Here is a 19,555-nt window from a genome sequence, read left to right on the forward strand (position 1 = left end):
GGAAGGAAAGGAAAGGAAAGGAAAGGAAAGGAAAGGAAAGGAAAGGAAAGGAAAGGAAAGGAAAGGAAAGGAAAGGAAAGGAAAGGAAAGGAAAGGAAGAAAGAGGGAGGGAGGGAGGGAGGGAGGGAGACAGAGAAAGGAAGAGAGGTGGGGCAAGGCAGAAGGCAGATGGAGATGGGGAAATGGCTCAGATATCACTTGCTGCTAGGACCTAAGTTCAAAACCTAGCACCCACCTGGTGGCTAACCACTGTCTATAGCCCCAGTTCCTGGTGATCTGACACCCTCTTTTGGCCTTTGGAGGCACCCACACATACATGCAGGAAAACACTCATGGATGTACTTTAAAAGATATGGCAATGGGGCCCTGAGGAATGATACCTATGGTTAACCTCTGACCTCTACTCATACACATGTGTGCATGCACCTGACATACATGAACATACATACACATACATGTCAATCTATAGACATATATGAACACAGAGAATTTGAATCAGACTCACTTGTGAAAATGCCTCCATCAGGTTGGCCTGTGGACAAATCTGTGGGGCATTTTCCTGGTTGGTGACTGATGTGAGAGCGTCCAGCCCACTGTGGGCAGTGCCAACCCTAGGCCAGTGGTCCTAGGTGCTACAAGAAAGTAGTTTGAACAAGCCGCGAGGAGCAAGCCAGTAATCAGCACTCCTTCTCGGCCTCTGCATCAGCTTATGCCTCCAGGTTCCTGCCTTAACTTCCCTGGTTAATGGACTGTAAGCTGAAATAACCCTTTCCTCCCCGGGTTGCTCTTGGTCCTGATGTTTTATCACAGCAATGTACAGCTGACTATGATAATGTATCATTCAAGATTTCTCTGCCTCAAAACCACACTTTCAGATGATCCTGGTGTTGATAAACACAGGATTGGGCCACCTCTCAACACTGATGCCAGACATGCGTCTGAACTCAGTTGCTTTCTAATGAACACGTTCCCAGGCTTTAACTTTGTGCTGTTTCCAAAAGGCACTGTTGTGAACAAGGCCCCAGTGTCTCCCACCTACATCGGCAACAGACACGCCCTGTGTTGACACTGCAGGGCTGCTATGTGGCCTTCAAAGTGACAGGCTCCTACAACAGCATCCTCACACATGCATCTCCAGTGGACAGACTCCTTCACAGCTCTTCAGCAATGCACAAAACATCACCCTTGCCCTCATCCTAGGAAAGCCTTTCATTGTTTATTTCCTGTCTCTGCCAACACGCACAGGAATCATGCTATCCAGAAGCACAGGAAACAATTGTAGCCTGCTATGGTACTATGTCCATGGGAAACAGTTGTGACCTGCTCTGGTGCTATGTCCCTAGAGCATCATCTACTAAAAACACACTTGGCCGAGAAGGCTTCTGGTAGACACTAGGATTAAACATGGAGATAGCACTGGCTGCCCTCAGCACAGGTATCTTAGTTACAGCTTCATCGCTGTGAAGAGGAGACACCATGGCCACTACAACTCTTATAAAGGAAAACATTTCATTGGGGCTGGCTTATATACAGCGCAGCAGTTTAGTCCATTATTGTCACAGTGGGAAGCATGGCAGCAGGCAGGCAGACATAGTATTGGAGAGATAGCTGAGGGTTCCACATCTGGATCCACAGACAGCAGGAAGAAACAGTGAGCCACTAAGACTGGCTGGAGCTTCTGAAACCTCAAAGCCCCGCCTCCAATGACACACTTCCTCCAACCAGGCCACACCTCCTCCTCCTGCCACTCCCTATAGGCCTATGAGGGCCATTTTTATTCAAACCACCATAGGCTTCGTGGATGAATAAGGTGCTTCACTGTTCACACTGAAGACTAAAGTGAAAAGATCTAGCCTAAAGGATTTGAGTACAGGGACCACTCTCCCCTGGCAGACATATCCAGCGCAGGGTCCTCAGAGTTACTTCCGGTGTTACCCGTGATGTTCTTGGGTCTCAAGACAGGATGAAGAAGAGAACAGAGAACTTCCTCAGGAGAGTCACATAACAATGTGTGAACTAAATTAGATATTTCCTGACTTCACACCTCATATGAATTACTGCTCCCCCCCCTTCCCTCTCCCTTCCTCCCTCTCCTGTCCCCTTTCCCCTCCCCCCCTCATCAAGTCCAATTGGTGCTGCTCACATCCTCCTGGATATGGCATCATCCACTACAGCATGGTCGACCTACAAAGGACTAGGCCCTTCCAAAACACTCTTCCCCATCATCCGTCAAGAGCCAACAGCTCCTCAGCTGAGAATGGGGGACCACGAACCCCTTTCGAACTCCACTCTGGAATGTTGACTGACTTGCTCTTGTGCCAACAGCCATGGCTGCCATGTGTTCACACACGCACCTTGCTGTCATGCCTAAAACCATTTTTGCAGCATAGCTGCCCTCAGAGTTCGGTGTACCTTTTAGTGTTGTATGTTGGGGATTCGAGAATTGATAAATACCACATTAGACACCTCCAGGCTAAGGATGACTCGGCCTTAAGGTGTTTACTATTTTGGGGGTTCAGCAGAAACCCCATTCAAGAAAGGGTCCTTTTCAGCTGTAGGTGAGGGTTGGGGAGGAGCCTCTCTAGAGATGCCAGGCTGCAAGTGGAAGCTGGGAATGTGTGGAAGCTTTGTAAATCACTGTCTAGTCCCCAGATGAAACTGTGACTTCCCAAGCATCATACCTTGGTGTCCCAATCCTATCTGCTCAGAAGCATGAACACACCTTCGTGAAAGGGACATTTTTAGACAGATCGTCACACTCTGTTCCCATCATGCCCTATTCCCATCCTAGCCCATCAGTTTTACACCAAAAGTCTTTAGGGTATGCTCAGCTATTTCTTTTGTGCCATTTTAGGGTGGAGAGGGTGGGCATAATGGAGCCAGTCATTCAGGACTTAATTCTTCCTTGTTTTGTGGTGTGGTTTTCTTTCTTTCTTCTATTATTTTTTAATATACAATTCCTTTGTTTTTACCATTACACCAGAGTATGAAATAGCTTCTGGGTTCTCCGGCTCTGAGCTGGGCAGGTGGTTGTGGCCACACGCTAACAACATGAAGGATCTCAACTGACTCCTTTTACACCACTCTACAGTTTAGCAGTTTAATGGGTTCATTACAGACTCTTCCGTTTTGTGTGGAATTAGCTTCTCCCCTTGAAATGTTGTAATTAATTTAACATCACTTAAAACAAAACGAGCAAAATAGTGAAACCTTAAAAAAAAAAAAAATCAGGTTCTCTCTGGTCTTCCCCATTCTCTGGCTCTTAAGTCATCCCCCACTCCACACACACCCCTTTCCTTGAAGGTTGCCAAGCATTTCATGGGGAAGAGTGTGATATAGATACCCCATTTGTGAGTGAACATCCCACTGATACACACTCCCTGCATTTTGACCAGTTGCGAGTTTCTCCATTCGCTACCTCCCGCTGTACAAAGAAACTTCTCTGATGGGGGACTGAGAACTTCAGTAATCCAGAAGTAGAAGATAGGAATTTAGAGGGTCATATGATACTTTGTTCATTTATCAGAATATCAGTAGTAGGTTCAACTCTGGGGCCTTGAGCTCCCCCAGTGTCACCACTTTAAAGTGCACCTTCAAAGATTTTTGATAGTATTCATAGGGCACTGTGGCCATCTCCAATACCTGACTGTTGAATTTTCTGATCACAAGTGTCTTTTAGAGTCACCTCAACTCATACAGCGTAACACTTTCAAGACCCGCCCAACTGCATCCCGTACCCCAGTCATCTCTTTTCTCTACAGTATCATGTTTCACCTTCTGGACATACCATATTTTGTTTATCCCATCTTTGGGCTTTATTACTGAGTGACTCCCAGCTTTGAGTTAGCATGGTGCCTGGCTGGCTCTATGAACATGCACATGCGTCTTGTGGGTGCTTGTTCTCTGTTTCCCTGGGCATCTTTTTAATGGAGGAGGTGTTGACCCCAATTGTCAGCCTGTGTCTACCACCTCATTTTTCTTTCCTCTTTTTAGACTAACGTGATTGGTTCCCAGCCGTTTCTCGTCCTCAATACTTTATATATTTCTCGTTCTGTTTCTTAAAGTTCCTATCTCCTGGTGCTCTTTATTCTGCTACAATGGTTTTGATTCCTGTCGAAGCGAATCTAGCAAGTGATTCTTTTTCATCTCTTAACACCCTCCTGACCTCCAGCAGTTTCCACTTCCTGCATTCTTGACTTGTCTTTGTGACATGGTGCTCGGTTTGAATCTGAGAACACTGGCAGGCTCCAAGCTATTTCATGTGGGGGATTCTGATTCGTTGGGGGCGGGGTATCTGTCCTTATTCCTTTCTGGCAATTATAATTCCCATGCATCTGTTTGTATGCACAATGCTCCTGACATGTTTCCTGTCCTGCTCCACTTTTTTTTTTTTTTTTTTTTTTTTTTTTTTTTTTAAAAAAAAAGGAACAATAAAAAAAAAAAGCAGGTTTAATGAAAAAACAAAAAAAAAATTTTTTTTTTTTTTTTTTTTTTTTTTTTTTTTAAAAAAAAAGGAACAACTAAGAGTGGCCAGCTCCTGTCTTCTGCCCCCTTAGGTTCGAGAACATTCCCTGAGTTTTGAGTTTAGTGCTAATGTGGTTTTTCATAGGAACATGTGACGCGTGTTGGGGATGGTGACTGGCCAACATGCTCTCCTCACTTAAGCATATGTTAGAATTTCCCCCCCACACACACACACTTCATCTTTGTAAATTACTAACACTGGTCACCAGTGTTGCTCTTGTTTGTGGTGCTGAATTGTGTGACTCTGAATCAGCACATCGTCTTTATTCTGACTCTCCTTGGATGCCCGACACGGCCACCGTCATTCTTTTCTGACAAGGGAGAGAGAACGGAGGTTGGCAGAAGCTTCCAGGAAGGTCACTTTTCAAAAAAGGCTGTGCCAGCTAAGACGATCCTTTCCTGTCACTTTTACTTGATCTGCTAAGCTGATGCAATGTCTGCCACTCTTGGAGCTATCTTAATCTATGAAGAGATAAGCTCAACCTGAGAGTTGCAAACCCCTTCAGGGGTCAAATGACTCTGTCATGGTGATTGCTTAAGATGATCAGAAAACAGATATTTACATTACGATTCATAATAGTAGCAAAATTAGAGTTATGAAGTAGCAACAACATAATTTTATGGTTGGAATCAGCACAACATGAGAAAGTGTATTAAACGGTCACAGTGTTAGGAAGGTTGAGAACCACTGATATAAACCATGAGTTAACAGGACGTGGGGGGCATAGTAGGTAACTGGGAAGCCAGCAGTATCAGGAGCTATGTGTCTGTCCTGGCTGGCTTTCTTCATTCATTAATTTTGTTATGTGACTAGGAAATGAATGTCTGTCTTACTCAGGCCATTCTTATTAGGTTTAAGACAATTAAACATTCTTCCCTAATCATTCTTGTTAGTTTCTATTGACAACTTGACCCAAACCTAGAATCACCTTGGAAGAGAGAAACTCCAGTGAAAAACTGCATTGATCAGATTGGCTGGTGGTCATGCCTGGGAGGGATTATAGCCATTGATGATTGATGTGGAGGGGTCCAGGCCACTGTGGGCAGCACCATTCCCTAGGCAGGCGTGGTCTAGGTATTATAAGAAATCTAGCCAGCTGCATTGATCTAGACAACGAGCCAGGAAGCAATATATTCCATGATTATACATTCAGGTTCCTGCATCAATTCCTTCCCTGGCTTCCCTCGGTGATGAACTGTGACCTGGGAAGTATAAGCCAAATAATCTTTCCCTTCTCAATTTGCTTTTGGTTCTAACGTTCATCACAGAAAACTAGAACATCAATCTTAACAAATAGTTTGCTATGTGGCTGTCAGGCCCCACTTTCACGTAGCCTCATGAATTCAATCGCAGCTATCGGTATCTAAACTACAAATTAAATATCAATTACCCCTCTTTTCTGCAGCGCATTCTATTAACTTAAAATGTATTTGTTTTAAGATGGAACACATTACCTACAGTAAGTGGAAAATCACCATTGCATGGAATAAGGAGAGGTTCATTACGAGCAAGATTGGATCTTTGTAATGCCTGCCTGCCTACAAGACGTTGTCAAGAAATCAAAGCCTCAAAGACAAGAAAGCTAGTTGAGCATGAGCCGGGGCATGGGGGCATGGGGGCATGAGACACCTCTGCAGGCTACAACCATGCTGGAGAACTCAGAAGTAGGCAGGTTGGTATCATTCAAGTTCATTCAAACGTAAGTCTGTGTGCCAAGAACAACATTTGCAGATCCACCATGGGAACCTCTGTGAAACCCCCATCCAAGGGCAAATTTTACCCAACAGGCTTTATACATATTTACCTAAATTGATGCCCTGACCAGCAAGATTCTGAAAATGCCGAATGGGATCTAGGGGTGTAGAGCAATTAGCTATTCTGCCGTGGGTTCTGGATCCGTGAAGGCAAATCAAAGCAGATTTGATCGCCGAGATAACTGCATTAAGATGAGACTCTCTTGGCAAACAAACTTCTTCAAACAAGGAATATGAACTTGAAGGCGATAAGAGATCTTCACTAACTCCCGCTGAGTTCATCACTGATATGAAAGTGGCTCCTTACCCATGAAATTGCACCTGTCACAGCGACGTCACTTCATTAAGGCAGCTTCCTGATCCAGGCAAGATTATCAGCAACACACAATCTAGGACTCTCCAGCTAATGAAGACTGCCTCTCCTGAGTTTCCACAGCTGAGCTCAGAGTTTTAAGATAACGGAGAAACGGCCAGAGAGAAGAAAGGATTTATAAAGCAAAACAGCCCCCACCCACCCACCCAAAGTCAAAGCTACCAACATTATCAAAGCATCAACTCAATGAAACATTTTCCAATTATCCTCAAGAAGAAAGGGACCTTGCCTGGCTTCAGCATCACCTGAAATACCAGACCAAGGTTTCCCTTTGGCTTCCCTTTATTCCCCTCGGGGAAGATAGTACAAAATGAAAGGTTTTCAAGTGGGTCAGGGATAACTATTGAAGATGCTAATGAATGTGTGGTAGTTAATGAAAACATCTATTTTCATTATGTACATTTTGTTAAGTAGAAAACAGATACAGGGTGAAAAAGAAAAAAAAAAACTCAACCCAAATGTTTCACTGCAAAAATTAATTTACATTCAGCTTTTCCCGGCATCCCAGCTCTGCCTGCAGAAATTCCAGGTGTCAGTCTTCTCTGGAATTTTTTTGCTAGGACAGCATCTGCTCAGATAAATATCCTATGTTTTTCTTGACTGGACTTCTGTGGACTCATGAACTTGAGACTATGCTGTAAGTACGTGTTTAGACTTGTACCTTAATCTTTACGTTAACCGGGGCAATCTTATTCCAGATTTCATCAATCACGTAATTACAGGCATCCTCCTGCATACCAGCCACTTGCTCGGAGGCTGCAGACACAGCTGCAAGCAAGACTCAATTCTGACCCCGAAGGAGCTTCTGATCTGTCACAGTGACCTTACACTGTGTTTGTGTCCTATAGAAGGTCCACATGATCACATTGCACAAGCATGTCACTAGCATGTGGTAGGCATGTGTTTGATATGCTGTGTCCTCACCCTTAAGTAAAGCACTGCACAGGCTCATACGGGTATCCATTTCCATTATCTGTCCGCATAAATATGGACCAAGCATGGGAAGAGAAAAGTGCTCCACTTGGGAGTCAGAGGTGAGCAGAACTCTGGGTCCGAGACCAGCCTGGTCTACTGAGTAATTTCCAGGACATCCAGGGCTACCCAGAGAAACCCTGACGTGAAAAAAACAAATAAGCAAGCAAACAAGCAAATAAATAAAAAAAACATATGAGGTGGGTGGGTCACATTGCTTCTGCAGTTTGGCTGCAGAGAACAGACAGGAAACAGAACCTCAAGGCCTACCCCTAGTGATCCACTTCCTCCCAGAAGTTTCCACAATCTCCGGCTGAAGACTTAGTGTGCAAATAAGAAAGCCTATTGGGGGTTGGGGATTTCACATTCAAGCCACAACACCAATCTATCCATCCTTGCATCTATCCATCCATGCATCCATCCATCATCTATCCATCCATCCATCCATCCATGCATCCATCCATCCATCCATACTCCATATCTCCGCCCCCTCCCTTACTCTGTTCATCACTATCTGTTTTTTTGCACATGCCTGTCCATCAGTCCTCATGACAGTTGGCTACATGACCACAATGTCACCTTTCATGAGGATGGTGCTCATTTGGCAAATTGAATCTCCTGGGCACCTCGGACTGAGATCGTGTGAGACCAACAAGTTCCGCTGTGTGAGCCACTCCTACCGCAGGACCATCCAGGGCAGAGCTCAAACACCGGCTTCCTCTTTTCCTCTCATTCTTTTCCAGTCAGAAAAGAAAAAAAAAAAAAAGGAAGGGCACAGAGGAGAGCTACTGCAGGTGACCCAGATTCTAATAAAGGAGGATGGAGAGCGACTGATGCCAAGCCATCCCTGAATTGGTTTCAAGTGCTTTTTGGTAATGAACTAAGGGAGTGGGGGCTAAAACTAAGCAGCAATAGCCACCTCCATATCATGGGAAATAAATGTATTCTCCAAACAACTGAGTTTTGGAATTTAGAACTGCATTCCAGGAACAACGTGTTACCTTCCTCAATTCACCCTTTAGAATTTTCACTCATTTTTTTTTTTTCTTCAGTAATCTAAAGAGCCAGAAGAAACCTAAAAGTGACAAAGAAAATGTATGTGACCAGACTAGGAATTCTCTGAGGTTCCGGGAGAAAGAGGAATAAATCAAGAACTCCTAAGATTCCAAGCCGCCTCTTGCCCAGCTGTGAATGGCCTGTTTTCTAATTTGGTGGCTATCAGAAGCAGATCCGGGTTTTAATTTCTCTCCCCCGGGGTGATTCACGATCGCCTGTAATTCCACAGCGGGCGGCCCACTGTTCCATCAGAAAGTGCCCCCTTGCACAAATACAATCACTTGCAGTATGTTAACATCAGCGCCGCCTTAAAGGTGGGCTGCACCCTGCCCGTAAAAAAGAGCGAACGCTCCTGGGTTTAACTCATGTGGAAATACTCAGGATGAAGGAATAACCCGCAATTCTGACACCTCTGAGGTGAATCAGAAAGAGTGACAGCTTCCTGTACTGTTGGATGCGATTGCATGGAGAGATCCTTGCAGATGATAGATCCTCTGTGGCCCTGTGTGGGTCCACTATGAACGGTACCCCACTGCCCCGATCTGGCAGGCTCCACCCATTTTTACCTAGAGCCATTAGTGACAGACAGCACACATCAAATACAGCTTGCAATGGAGTCAGTTAGCAAACCTAGGAGCAACAGGAAGCCACCATGGCAGAGCCTCTGAGCACAGCACAGACCAGGTGGGACTTACCTCTTTTCGGAGCCAGCAGATTTCTTCTGACAAACGATGACGGCCGGAGCATATTTCCCAGTGTACTCGGTGTTTTGCTTGACATCCCAGATGGAAGAGCTGCTGGCTCTCACCCCAACAATGCTCACTCCTTTCTTAACCTTGGCCCTGTTGGAGACAGGAAGTGCATGTTTGAGAGAGCCCTGGGGAAGTCCCGGGGCAGCAGTGGTACCAGGGATACGCGCACGCGTCTTAGCCTTGCAGTTATGAGCTCGCTCACGGGGAATCAGATTTAAACACAAGTTTGTAACCACATTTCCTATCCATCTGTCACCGTTCCCCCCACCTCACCCCACATCCCAGTTATCCCCACTTTTACAGAAGGAGCTGGCAAAACGTGATGGCCGTCAGCAAACACCTGTTATATACGGAAATATGTCTCTGTTAATTAAAAGACAACACATAAAACGACAACCGTAAAACCTACCTGAAATCCCTTATAGTGAGTAGTTGGGAAATGGAAGTAAGCCAAAAATTACAGAGGTAGCATTCATAATAAGGGAGCGCCTGCAGGGAGAGAGGCCTGAGCACCCAGCAAACCGTACGAACCACAAGGACTACATCTGACTTCCCCAGCAGTGTCTCAGTTCCACCCAGGAGAACTGAGGCTCAGACAGATGAGAGGATATTCATTAGACCCGGCACATAGAGGGACTGGGCTGAGTAGGGTTAGCCAACTTCTATGTTTCTGTTCCCTCCTGACATTCTGACTTTCATTGGCATACCAGAGCCTGCATCGTCACTGTCCTTGTCATCGTCATCATCATCACCACCATCACCAAAGAGACAACCCCCATCTTGATCATCATCACTAACACCACCACCGCCACTACCACCACCACAGTTCCCATCTTCTTCTTCACCATCACCACCACAAACCCCTCTTCAAAATCATCACCATGACAACCACCACCACCACACCATCACTATATCCAACTGTTTCATCAGCACCACCATCTCTGTCTTCTCCCTCCTCCTCCTCCTCCTCCTCCTCCTCCTCCTCCTCCTCCTCCCCCTCCTCTCCCTCTGCTCTATGGATTACTTACCATCAACTGGATGCTATTCTAAATTCATTGTAGTTCTATATCATTTCATCCCCAAATAATTTGCTAGGTCATTTGTAAATCTTGTTTCTCACATGACTCCAGAGAAGAGAAACAGGCCTTAAACTGCAGGTAGCGACGGAACTCTGGACAGCCGGAGTGTGGCGGGCACAGCTCTGACAGGTCTTGCCCTTCTCCCTCATTCCCTCCGCCTTGCTTGGAAACTGTTAGATTACATCCCTAAAGCTAGCCACGGAGATCTACTCCCTTATTTGGCCACTTCTTCTGAGCCTGACCGCCAAGGTCCAGCTATCCAAGAACTGAAGTCCAGCCAGAGCTCCCTTTGGCTCACCTAATTAATATTCCCAATTAGAATTAAACCCCTCATCCTAACACAGGATAAACAGTCCAGAGGCAGTCTTTGTCCTCTGGGGACATATACCCCTCCTCCCTCTCCCTTGTTCTCGTCCCCTTCTCCCTCTTCCTCTAGCTCCTGAGTTTGTCTCTTACTCCCTGTCCTTTGTGCTGAGAACTCGGTCTTGGGGTGCCTTGGGCAGATTCTTTCTTTCAGGTAGGACAACACTCTGGGCTCTCCCTGCATCCCTGTGAACTCCTGCTATTCGAGCTGATAAAACTGATTGTGTTCGCTTTCCTCTGCTATTCAGTGCTGGTTCGTTTGGGTCACGCTGCCCAAGGTCTACTCATAATTTAGCCAAGGACACCTTCACCAAGGCAGTCCACTTTCCACCTGAGACTCCATTTGCCGCCTCTCCCTCTCGTCTCCCTTCGTCCTGGGAGGGAACCACGCGGTCCCATGGGCTCCTCTGCAAACTCCAAACACCCCAGCCCTTACACAGAAGCTGGATGACGGAGGAAGATGAAAAGCTCTCTTGGCACGCATGTCCTTGTTTCTTTCTAAGAAATTTCAAAAGAAAAAGCCTGCGTGCGATGGGAAGTCCGTGGCAAAAGGGCAACACAGTGATTTTCACAGTTTGATTTACAAACTGCCTTGTAGATGTGAAGAATTTGTGTTTCCTACTGTGCCTTCCCTTTCTTATTCCTTGGGGAGAATATAAAGAGCTTAGAAGGAAAAGTACCAAGGGATGCCTAGAGGCTTTGGTTATCCAGGGGAGGGGATAGTGATACCAACAGCAGTCTTTGTACATGCTCTGTGTTATATCCATGTGATCAGAAGAGGAGACCCCAGTTCCTGTCCTGAACCTCTGAAATCTTCACTGTTAAAGGCAACACAACGCTCTGAGAATGGGGTGTAGAAGTGTCTCAGTCAGGATTCTACTGCTGTGAAGAGACACCATGTCCAAGGCAAATCTTATAAAGGATAACATCTAGCCCGGCAGTGGTGGCACACACCTTTAATCCCAGCACTTGGGAGGCAGAGGCAGGCGGATTTCTGAGTTTGAGGCCAGCCTGGTCTACAGAGTGAGTTCCAGGACAGCCAGGGCAATACAGAGAAACCCTGCCTCGAAAAAGGAAACAAAACAAAATAACAAACAAAAACAAAAACAAATAAAGGGTAACATCTAATTGGGGCTGACTTACAGGTTCAGAGGTTCAGTCCATTATCATCAAAGTAGGACCATGGCAACATCCAGGCAGGCATGGTGCAGGTAGAGCTGAGAGTTTTACATCTTCATCTGAAGGCTGCTAAAAGACTGACTTCCAGGCAACTAGGATGAGGGTCTTAAAGTCCATACTCATAGTGACACACCTACTCCAACAAGGCCATACCTACTCCAACAGGGCCACACCTTCTAATAGTGCCATTCCCTGGCCCAAGCATATAAAAACTATCACAAGAAGCAGAGACAATCGTGTCCTATACCATTACTACTGCCATTGGAAACAGTTTTATACACACTGTACAGGAGAGGGTACCAAGTAGCCATGGTCCTTAAAGGCCATCACAAGACTGGCAGTGTTACTGTAAATAGGATAGTGGGAGAGTTCCCATCATCCCCTAGCTGAGAACAGTGGGACTTCTATGTTTATACTATGTGTATAAGATTATTCATATCTAGCACCTGGTAGCCTAGAGAGTCCAGAAATATTGGCAAATTGAGGGCACCCTGACCAGTTCTCAGTAGAATCCTATGCTCCTGGATTGAGCTGTGGTGGTTTGAATATGTTTGACCCATGGGAAGTGCTGCGATCAGAAGGTGTGGCTTTGTTTGGAGTAGGTGTGGACTTGTTAGAGGAAGTGCATCACAGTGGGGGTGGGATTTGAGGTCCTAAGTTCAAGCTTTTCTCAGTGTGGAGGAGACCCTCCTCCTGGCTTCATTTGGAAGACAGTCTCTGCTGGCTGCCTTCAAAGTAAGATGTAGAACTCTTGGCTTCTCCAGCACCATGTCTGCCTGCATGGAGCCATGCTGCCTGCCAGGATGATAACAGACTGAACCTCTGATACTGTAAGCCAGCCCCAGTGAAAAGTTTTCCATTATATGAGTTGCTCTGGTCATGGTATCTCTTCACAGCAGTGAAACCCAAACTAGACATGAGGGAAGCATCTTCCCTCAATGTACATGTCATGGCCATTTGCTTAGGGGAACTGAAGTTATGCTGTGTGGTTTCACAGGAAGAAGATTCTGGGAGGTTGTGCCCAGCTTCTTCCGGATATGGCCCATGCCCTTTCCCCTTTGTTTACTATAGTTTGTGTGCCTCTCATGGCATAAAGTTGAGCAGCACACATGACTACAGGGTAAACCCTTTGAGTCTTCCTAGTGACATGTTAGAGTTGGCCGTGGTCTTGAAGATTGATAGTTTCCTGCTGGGAGACTATACTTACCAGATTCCCTTATGGACTATGGGAGTCATTTCTACCCCTATAAAGGTTACAGCCAGCACCTTCCTATAGGAATTTCCTCTTACCTACCCACATGGCATGGAATGTATGACCCATCCACCCACATGGGTGAGTTCTGAGATGAACCCCTCACTGTGTTTTAGTCAATAAATACAGTCTTGCCTAGAAGTCAGACTTGCCTGTCCCCTCCTCTACTAACTCCATGATGCCTTTTCTGGCTCCTTTAATCTGCCTATAAAAATGTAACAGGGACATCAACCCCTCACAATACACACATTAGTGTACAATGACAGGGGAAGTGACCCCTTATGAATAGTTCTATGTAGCATGTAGTTTCTACTTTTAAGCATCAGGTAGACCATGTTACCAACCTCTACCTTGTTTCCCTTGGATCTGCAGATGAAAGATATGTATACACACACACATATACATTAGCTTATCTTTAATATGCTTTTTAGCTAAATGGCCAGGTACTTCTAAGCCTCCCATGACTAACGTGCTCTTACCTTCACTCCTAGCTCAACATCTCTAACTCTACCCTCAGCTCAGTTGCTCCGTTACCTTTAGTGCTAACTCAGTACCCTAAATCTGCCCTCAGTTTAGTTGCATTTCTAATCTCCCTCCTGCTACCCCAGGCCCAGTTGGGGAAGCAGCCAATGGTTACTCCACCCAAGAGCTCACGTGACTGGTGGTGCTCTCTCTCCTTCTGAAGCATTCACATCTCCTTTCCTCTTCTGCACCTCCTATCCTGCCTGTGGGAACCTGGAAGTCCCTCCTCTTCTACCCAACCATTGGCCACTAGCATCTTTATTGAGTCATCAAGAACCAACTGGGGAACAGGACCGTCAGTGTTCATAGGCAAGTTCCCAATCAAAGCATCAGACCACCATCTTACAGTCTCAGGTGCTAACACTAACAGTTTTAGAAATAGACTGTTACATATGGCCGGCATTGTGTTCATGGGGGAAAATGAACATGCATTGTGGGAGTTTAGTTCTTCTGGTGTTGGGGTGAGACTCAGGACCTTATACATGCTCAATAACCATCCTATCATCAGGTGGCACCCCCAGCCCTTAGTTTGCATTTCAGATCATGACTTCATGACTAGCACACACTTTGCATGCATCACTAATGAAGGTGAGGTTTTATGCCCAGACCTCAAGTCCAGCTGGCTTGGATACCCAGGAGAATCTTCTGGCAATAAGTTTTGGCTCCTGTTTTGTACAAACTTGACTAAATCATAGGCGGTCAGGCATGCTGGTGAAACGGCTGGGGAGATGGCCCAGTGTAGAATGTGCTTGCTGAGCAAGCATGAGTTTGGTCCACAGCACCTATGTAAAAGCTGGAAGCAGAAGGAAGAGTTTGTAATCCCGATGCTAGGGAAGTGGAGACAGGAAGATCTCAAGTGTTTACTTGCCAGCTCATCTGACCAGATCAGCGAGTCCCAGGTCTCTGTGAGAGAGTCTGCTTCAAAATCAAGGTGAGATGGTTAAACCCCCCGAGGTCAGCCTGTGGCCCTCCACATGCACCTGTGTGGTGTTGCACATGCCTGAAGATCTGCTAGTATAAGACTTCATTCACTGTGGACAGCTAGGCTTCCAAGCTATGTTAGAATGGATTATGGAGGCTGCCCCAATTACTGTGCACTGGAATTTTATTGAATCAAATTTGTTTTAAATAAATAGGTCATCAGTCTGGCTTTGGCAATCTCTTATTCTCTGGACATTTCTGGTACATAAGCCTTAGCTGACATGTAATGGGCTTATGTTTTACTCAGATTTTAATCTTAAGTAGGTCATTTAGAATTTGGATGATGTTTCTCAGCAAGTGGTTTTTCAAATGAATGGGGTTATTTATCTAGCCCTTAAATTACCTGAAGTTTTCTCTAGCGACAGTGGTCTTGTACAGGAATTTCTAAGATTTACCGTAGCACACTGGATCTGCCTCTCGCACTAATAAACTTTCCTGAGAAAACACATGCACACACATAGCCTATGCAGCTGACACCAAGAGGGAAAGAGATGTTTGCCTGGTGGAGGCCCACACCTTGTGTGAGCATCACATACAAACATCTGCAAGGTTGACCACCGGCTCCTTGGAGATGTATCTGAGGTGTTTACAGAACACGGCCAGCCTGCGTTAATCATTCTGAAACATTTTCTTTCGGAGTTACAAGTGGCAGCCTGTGGAAGCCCATGGCAGGCAGTTCTTAGAACCTGTGGAGACTGGCTTCACTGGGTCTGAACCAAATGTTAGTTCCCTCTTTGTTTATGACAAGCGGGTTCCTTATAGTCATTAATGGAAGTTTATAACCCACTTGTGGTTCCATAAATACAGGTTACCCTGACAGCCTCATTACCAGAGATAAACACAGCACTTGATTTCCGAAGACACTTTATTGTAGATTTACATTTAATAATACATCCACCATGGTGAGAGCAGAAAAGCCATAATTTTCCCTAGAGTATGCCCATGCAGTGTAGGCTGATACAGACAGAACCTGCTAGGGGTTAGGGGATGCTGTGTTGTTAAAACATAATAGAGCAAGCTTTAAAGACTAGATATGTGTGTTATGTGTGATGTTTATAATATATATATATATATATATATATATATATATAGCATATGCATAATGTATACCCACACTGCCCCAAGCACAGGATTCAGACTTAACTGAAATATATGGGAATAGCTGGCAGCCTAGATGCTGAATACAGGGGCATGCTGGTTATGTTTATGCCTCTCCCTGCCCCTCTATGCCCTAGCCTCTGACTCTGGATTACTGCTTAAGCCATCTGCCCTCTGGCAATGATGACCTTAATTGTAGATCATACACACATTCAGGGTGTCTGTCCACTACCTTGATAAAGAGGTTGACAGTCAAGCCAACTCTCAGGGTTTCATTGATAGAAAGAGATACCATGACCAAGGCAACTCCTATCAAGGAAAACATTTAATTGGGGCTGGCTTACAGTGTCAGAGTTCAGTCCATTATCATCATGGCTCGAAGCATGGCAGTGTGTAGGTAGACGTGGTGCTGGAGGAACTGAGTTACACTGGGTGTAACTTGAGCATTTAAGATCTCAAAGCCCTGACTCCAGAAGGACATACTTCCTCTAACAAGGCCACATCTCCTAATAGTGCCACTCTCTATGGTCAGGCATTCAAACACATAAGTCTATGGGGGCCATACCTACTTAAACCACCATAGCAACCTACCCAAAAGCCCTCTCCTGGGAATTCACCAAGCACTGAGCCCTAATAACCTTCCTCTTTCTCTTCCCTTCCCTCCCATCTTGCTTTTTTCTCTCTAGTCCCTGACATTAACATTAACGTATACAAGTTGGATGTTTATTAGCATATGCAAATAATCACTTAGCCTCAACATATGCAAATGATCCAGTCCACTAAGGTCAACAGGTGTAAATAGTCCTCTAGTATTAACAGGTGTAAACTACTCCCTAATATTAAAACAAGCAGGTAGTCCCTTGTATTAACATATGCAAATGAGCCTGTAAAATTGACATACTCTGATGATCTCTTAGCACTACTATATGCAACAGGCCCCGGGCATTAGCATATGCAAATGAACCCTACATTAATATGTGCAAATTATTCCCTAGCACTAGCATATACAAATGGAACCTGTCGTTCACATACACAAGTTCACCTGACATTACCTTATGCAGATCTTTCTGAATCTAGCTCTCTCGGGCTGTTCTTTGAAACTATGAAATAGCCACCACCCTCCCATTTGGTACCTTTCAAGCTAGACTAGAGGTGAGTCATCTGCCATAGGGCTGACTGAGGCGCTGCCAGATACCCTTAAAACAGGCTTGCTTTGGAAAAAGATATTACTCTTCTCTGCTGCAGCAGCTCCCAGCGAGCCTTGGTGGTGGGTGGCTCTGATCCACTCAGCTATTCAGAGATCAAAGCTGATCGTGGTCCTGGTGTTACCAGCCCCTGTTTTGCAGCACCTGTGTCCTGAGCTCCCCAGCCAGTGGGAAGAAGGAAGGGTGAAGAACAGAGCAGGGCAGGTGGCAATACAAACTCGGGTACACTCGCAGTCTATGGAAGGCATTTACTGTCTTGGCTACATATGGTTACAGATGCAAAGGCTTCTGGGAAGCCAATCCCTACCAGGACCTGATAGCAGTGATACCCAAGGAGAGCTGGGCCTGTGGGTGGCTTGCATTCCTACCTCAGTTAAATGTATCCTGCATCCTCCAGACTGTAGGCAGAGCTAAATCCCCCATCAGTGCACACAGGCCCACAATAGAGAAGCCCCACCTGAACCGTCACCAGTAAGCACTCCATTTATGAATGGTTTGACATGTGGGTTATTAAAAGCGCCTGTGTGCTCAATAAAAGAGGTACCAAAATGGAAGTTAGAAGTGATGGAAGAGAAATAAATTGGGCTCAAAAGGAGAAATTTGAATATTTCTGTTCCTTGTGAGATTTATTTAAAAACTCTTGAGTGCAGATATTTGTGGCAGAGGAGGAGGAGAAAGAAGAGAAGAAATTTAAGAGAAAACTGAGACAAAGTAAAAGACAGGAAGGAAAGAGGCACAGGGTGGGGAGAAATATTTTGGGAAGTTCAGTCCATACAGAGTTCCAAGTATGAGAGGAAAACCGTGGATGGCCTGTAAGTATAGTATATGCGCCCAAAGGACTGTTCTAGAACTAGAAAGTAACACCAGCCCAACGCCCTAACATAGTCCATAATCCACAACCCACACTGGGACACTCGGCAATATGAGAATGGAAAGAAGGAATGGGCTTCCAAGCAGCCTTCTGCTCAAGAGGGGACGCTTGCTGGGAGCATCCTTTCCTGAATCCCAAAGGATAAAACGTTTTCCCAGAGCATCATTTCTCGGGACACCAAGTCCTGCTAAGCGCCAGCAAGCTTCACCCACAGCTGCATGAGGCCCTCCCTATCAACAGAATGGCAGAGAGATTACTCACAGATGGATGCCAAACATAGTCTGCACAGGCCACCTGGTGAATACAGGAGAAGACACATTTACCCCTCAGTTCAAAGACCCAGTAGATAGCACGCTGGATTTTTGGAAATGTCTCCTGTTCCTTGTTTTCTCTCATTAACTGTGGCCAAGAATAAAGTAATGTCTGTTTTCTGTGGTGTGGCAGCCAGATACCCCCATGGGTAATCACTCTGCTTCTAATTTCTAAGTGATCTTGACCACAGGACTTCCTGCCAAGGTCACACATTATACAATGGTCAGTCCTAGCTGTGTCTCAACACTGTTCTGGCAAACAGACATGAGCCTTCCTGGTGTCTTAGTCAGGGTTTCTATTCCTGCACAAACATCATGACCAAGAAGCAAGTTGGGGAGGAAAGGGTTTATTCGGCTTACATTTCCATACTGCTGTTGATCACCAAAGGATGCAGGATTGGAACTCAAGCAGGTCAGGGAGCAGGAGCTGATGCAGAGGCCATGGAGGGATGTTCTTTACGGGCTTGCTTCCACTGGCTTGCTCAGCCTGCTCTCTTATAGAACCCAAGACTACCAGCCCAGAGATGGCACCACCCACAAGAGGACCTCCCTCCTTGGTCACTAATTGAGAAAATGCCTTACAGCTGGATCTCGTGGAGGCATTTCCCCAAATGAAGCTCCTTTCTCTGTGATAACTCCAGCTGTGTCAAGTTGACACAAAATTAGCCAGTACACCTGGATACCACTGGCTATCCCGTGAGAGTCATGTCCCCATGCCCCCATGTTCCTTTGGAGTGGCATAGGGCCAGACTTTATAGCATAGGGATATAGTCTTTGCTAAGCCTCTTCCATCCTGACTTTAAGATTGTAGCAGTTGGAATGAGAAATCTCCCCCAACTGGCTCAAGTAATTGGCACAGTTCGAGAAGGTTGCAGGATCTTTAAAAGGTAGAACCTCATTGGAGGAAGTGGTTCACTGGGGACAGGTTTGGAGAGTGTACAGCCTTCCGGAAGTTCGATCTCCCGCTTCCTGTATACGATATGCTCTGTCTGCTATGCCCGTCTCACCATTTTGGAGTCCCCCACCCCACCCCATGCTCTGCAGCCAATATAAACTCTTCCACGGGTTGCTTTATGTGTTGATGCTTTAATTGCAGCAACAGGAAACTAAGATAAGAGCTCTGCCAGTGTATGCAGGCAGCTAAGACAGACCCGGTCGGGAGTGCAGGATCAGGGTGATCAATGTTGGGCAATTCCAGCGTGATAGTATGTTCTCCAGCAGGAAACATATTTTAATGGGCCGTGTTAGTGTTGGCATACATG

The 19,555-nt window shown here is 45.7% G+C and overlaps 1 protein-coding gene across 3 annotated transcripts in view; it reads right to left on the reverse strand.

The window, feature by feature from the left end:
- The window catches only part of Tmem132d (transmembrane protein 132D), a 634,730-nt gene that overhangs the window by 340,079 nt on the left and 275,096 nt on the right, over nt 1–19,555 (reverse strand). For all 3 annotated transcript variants that reach the window (XM_021222597.2, XM_029533772.1, XM_029533771.1), the window contains exon 3: nt 9,376–9,522. In XM_021222597.2, coding sequence (XP_021078256.1) covers nt 9,376–9,522 — 147 coding nt within the window. The remainder of the gene's footprint in view (nt 1–9,375; nt 9,523–19,555) is intronic.

This window comes from Mus pahari, chromosome 23 (genome assembly GCF_900095145.1).
Source record: "Mus pahari chromosome 23, PAHARI_EIJ_v1.1, whole genome shotgun sequence".
Taxonomy (NCBI): domain Eukaryota; kingdom Metazoa; phylum Chordata; class Mammalia; order Rodentia; family Muridae; genus Mus; species Mus pahari.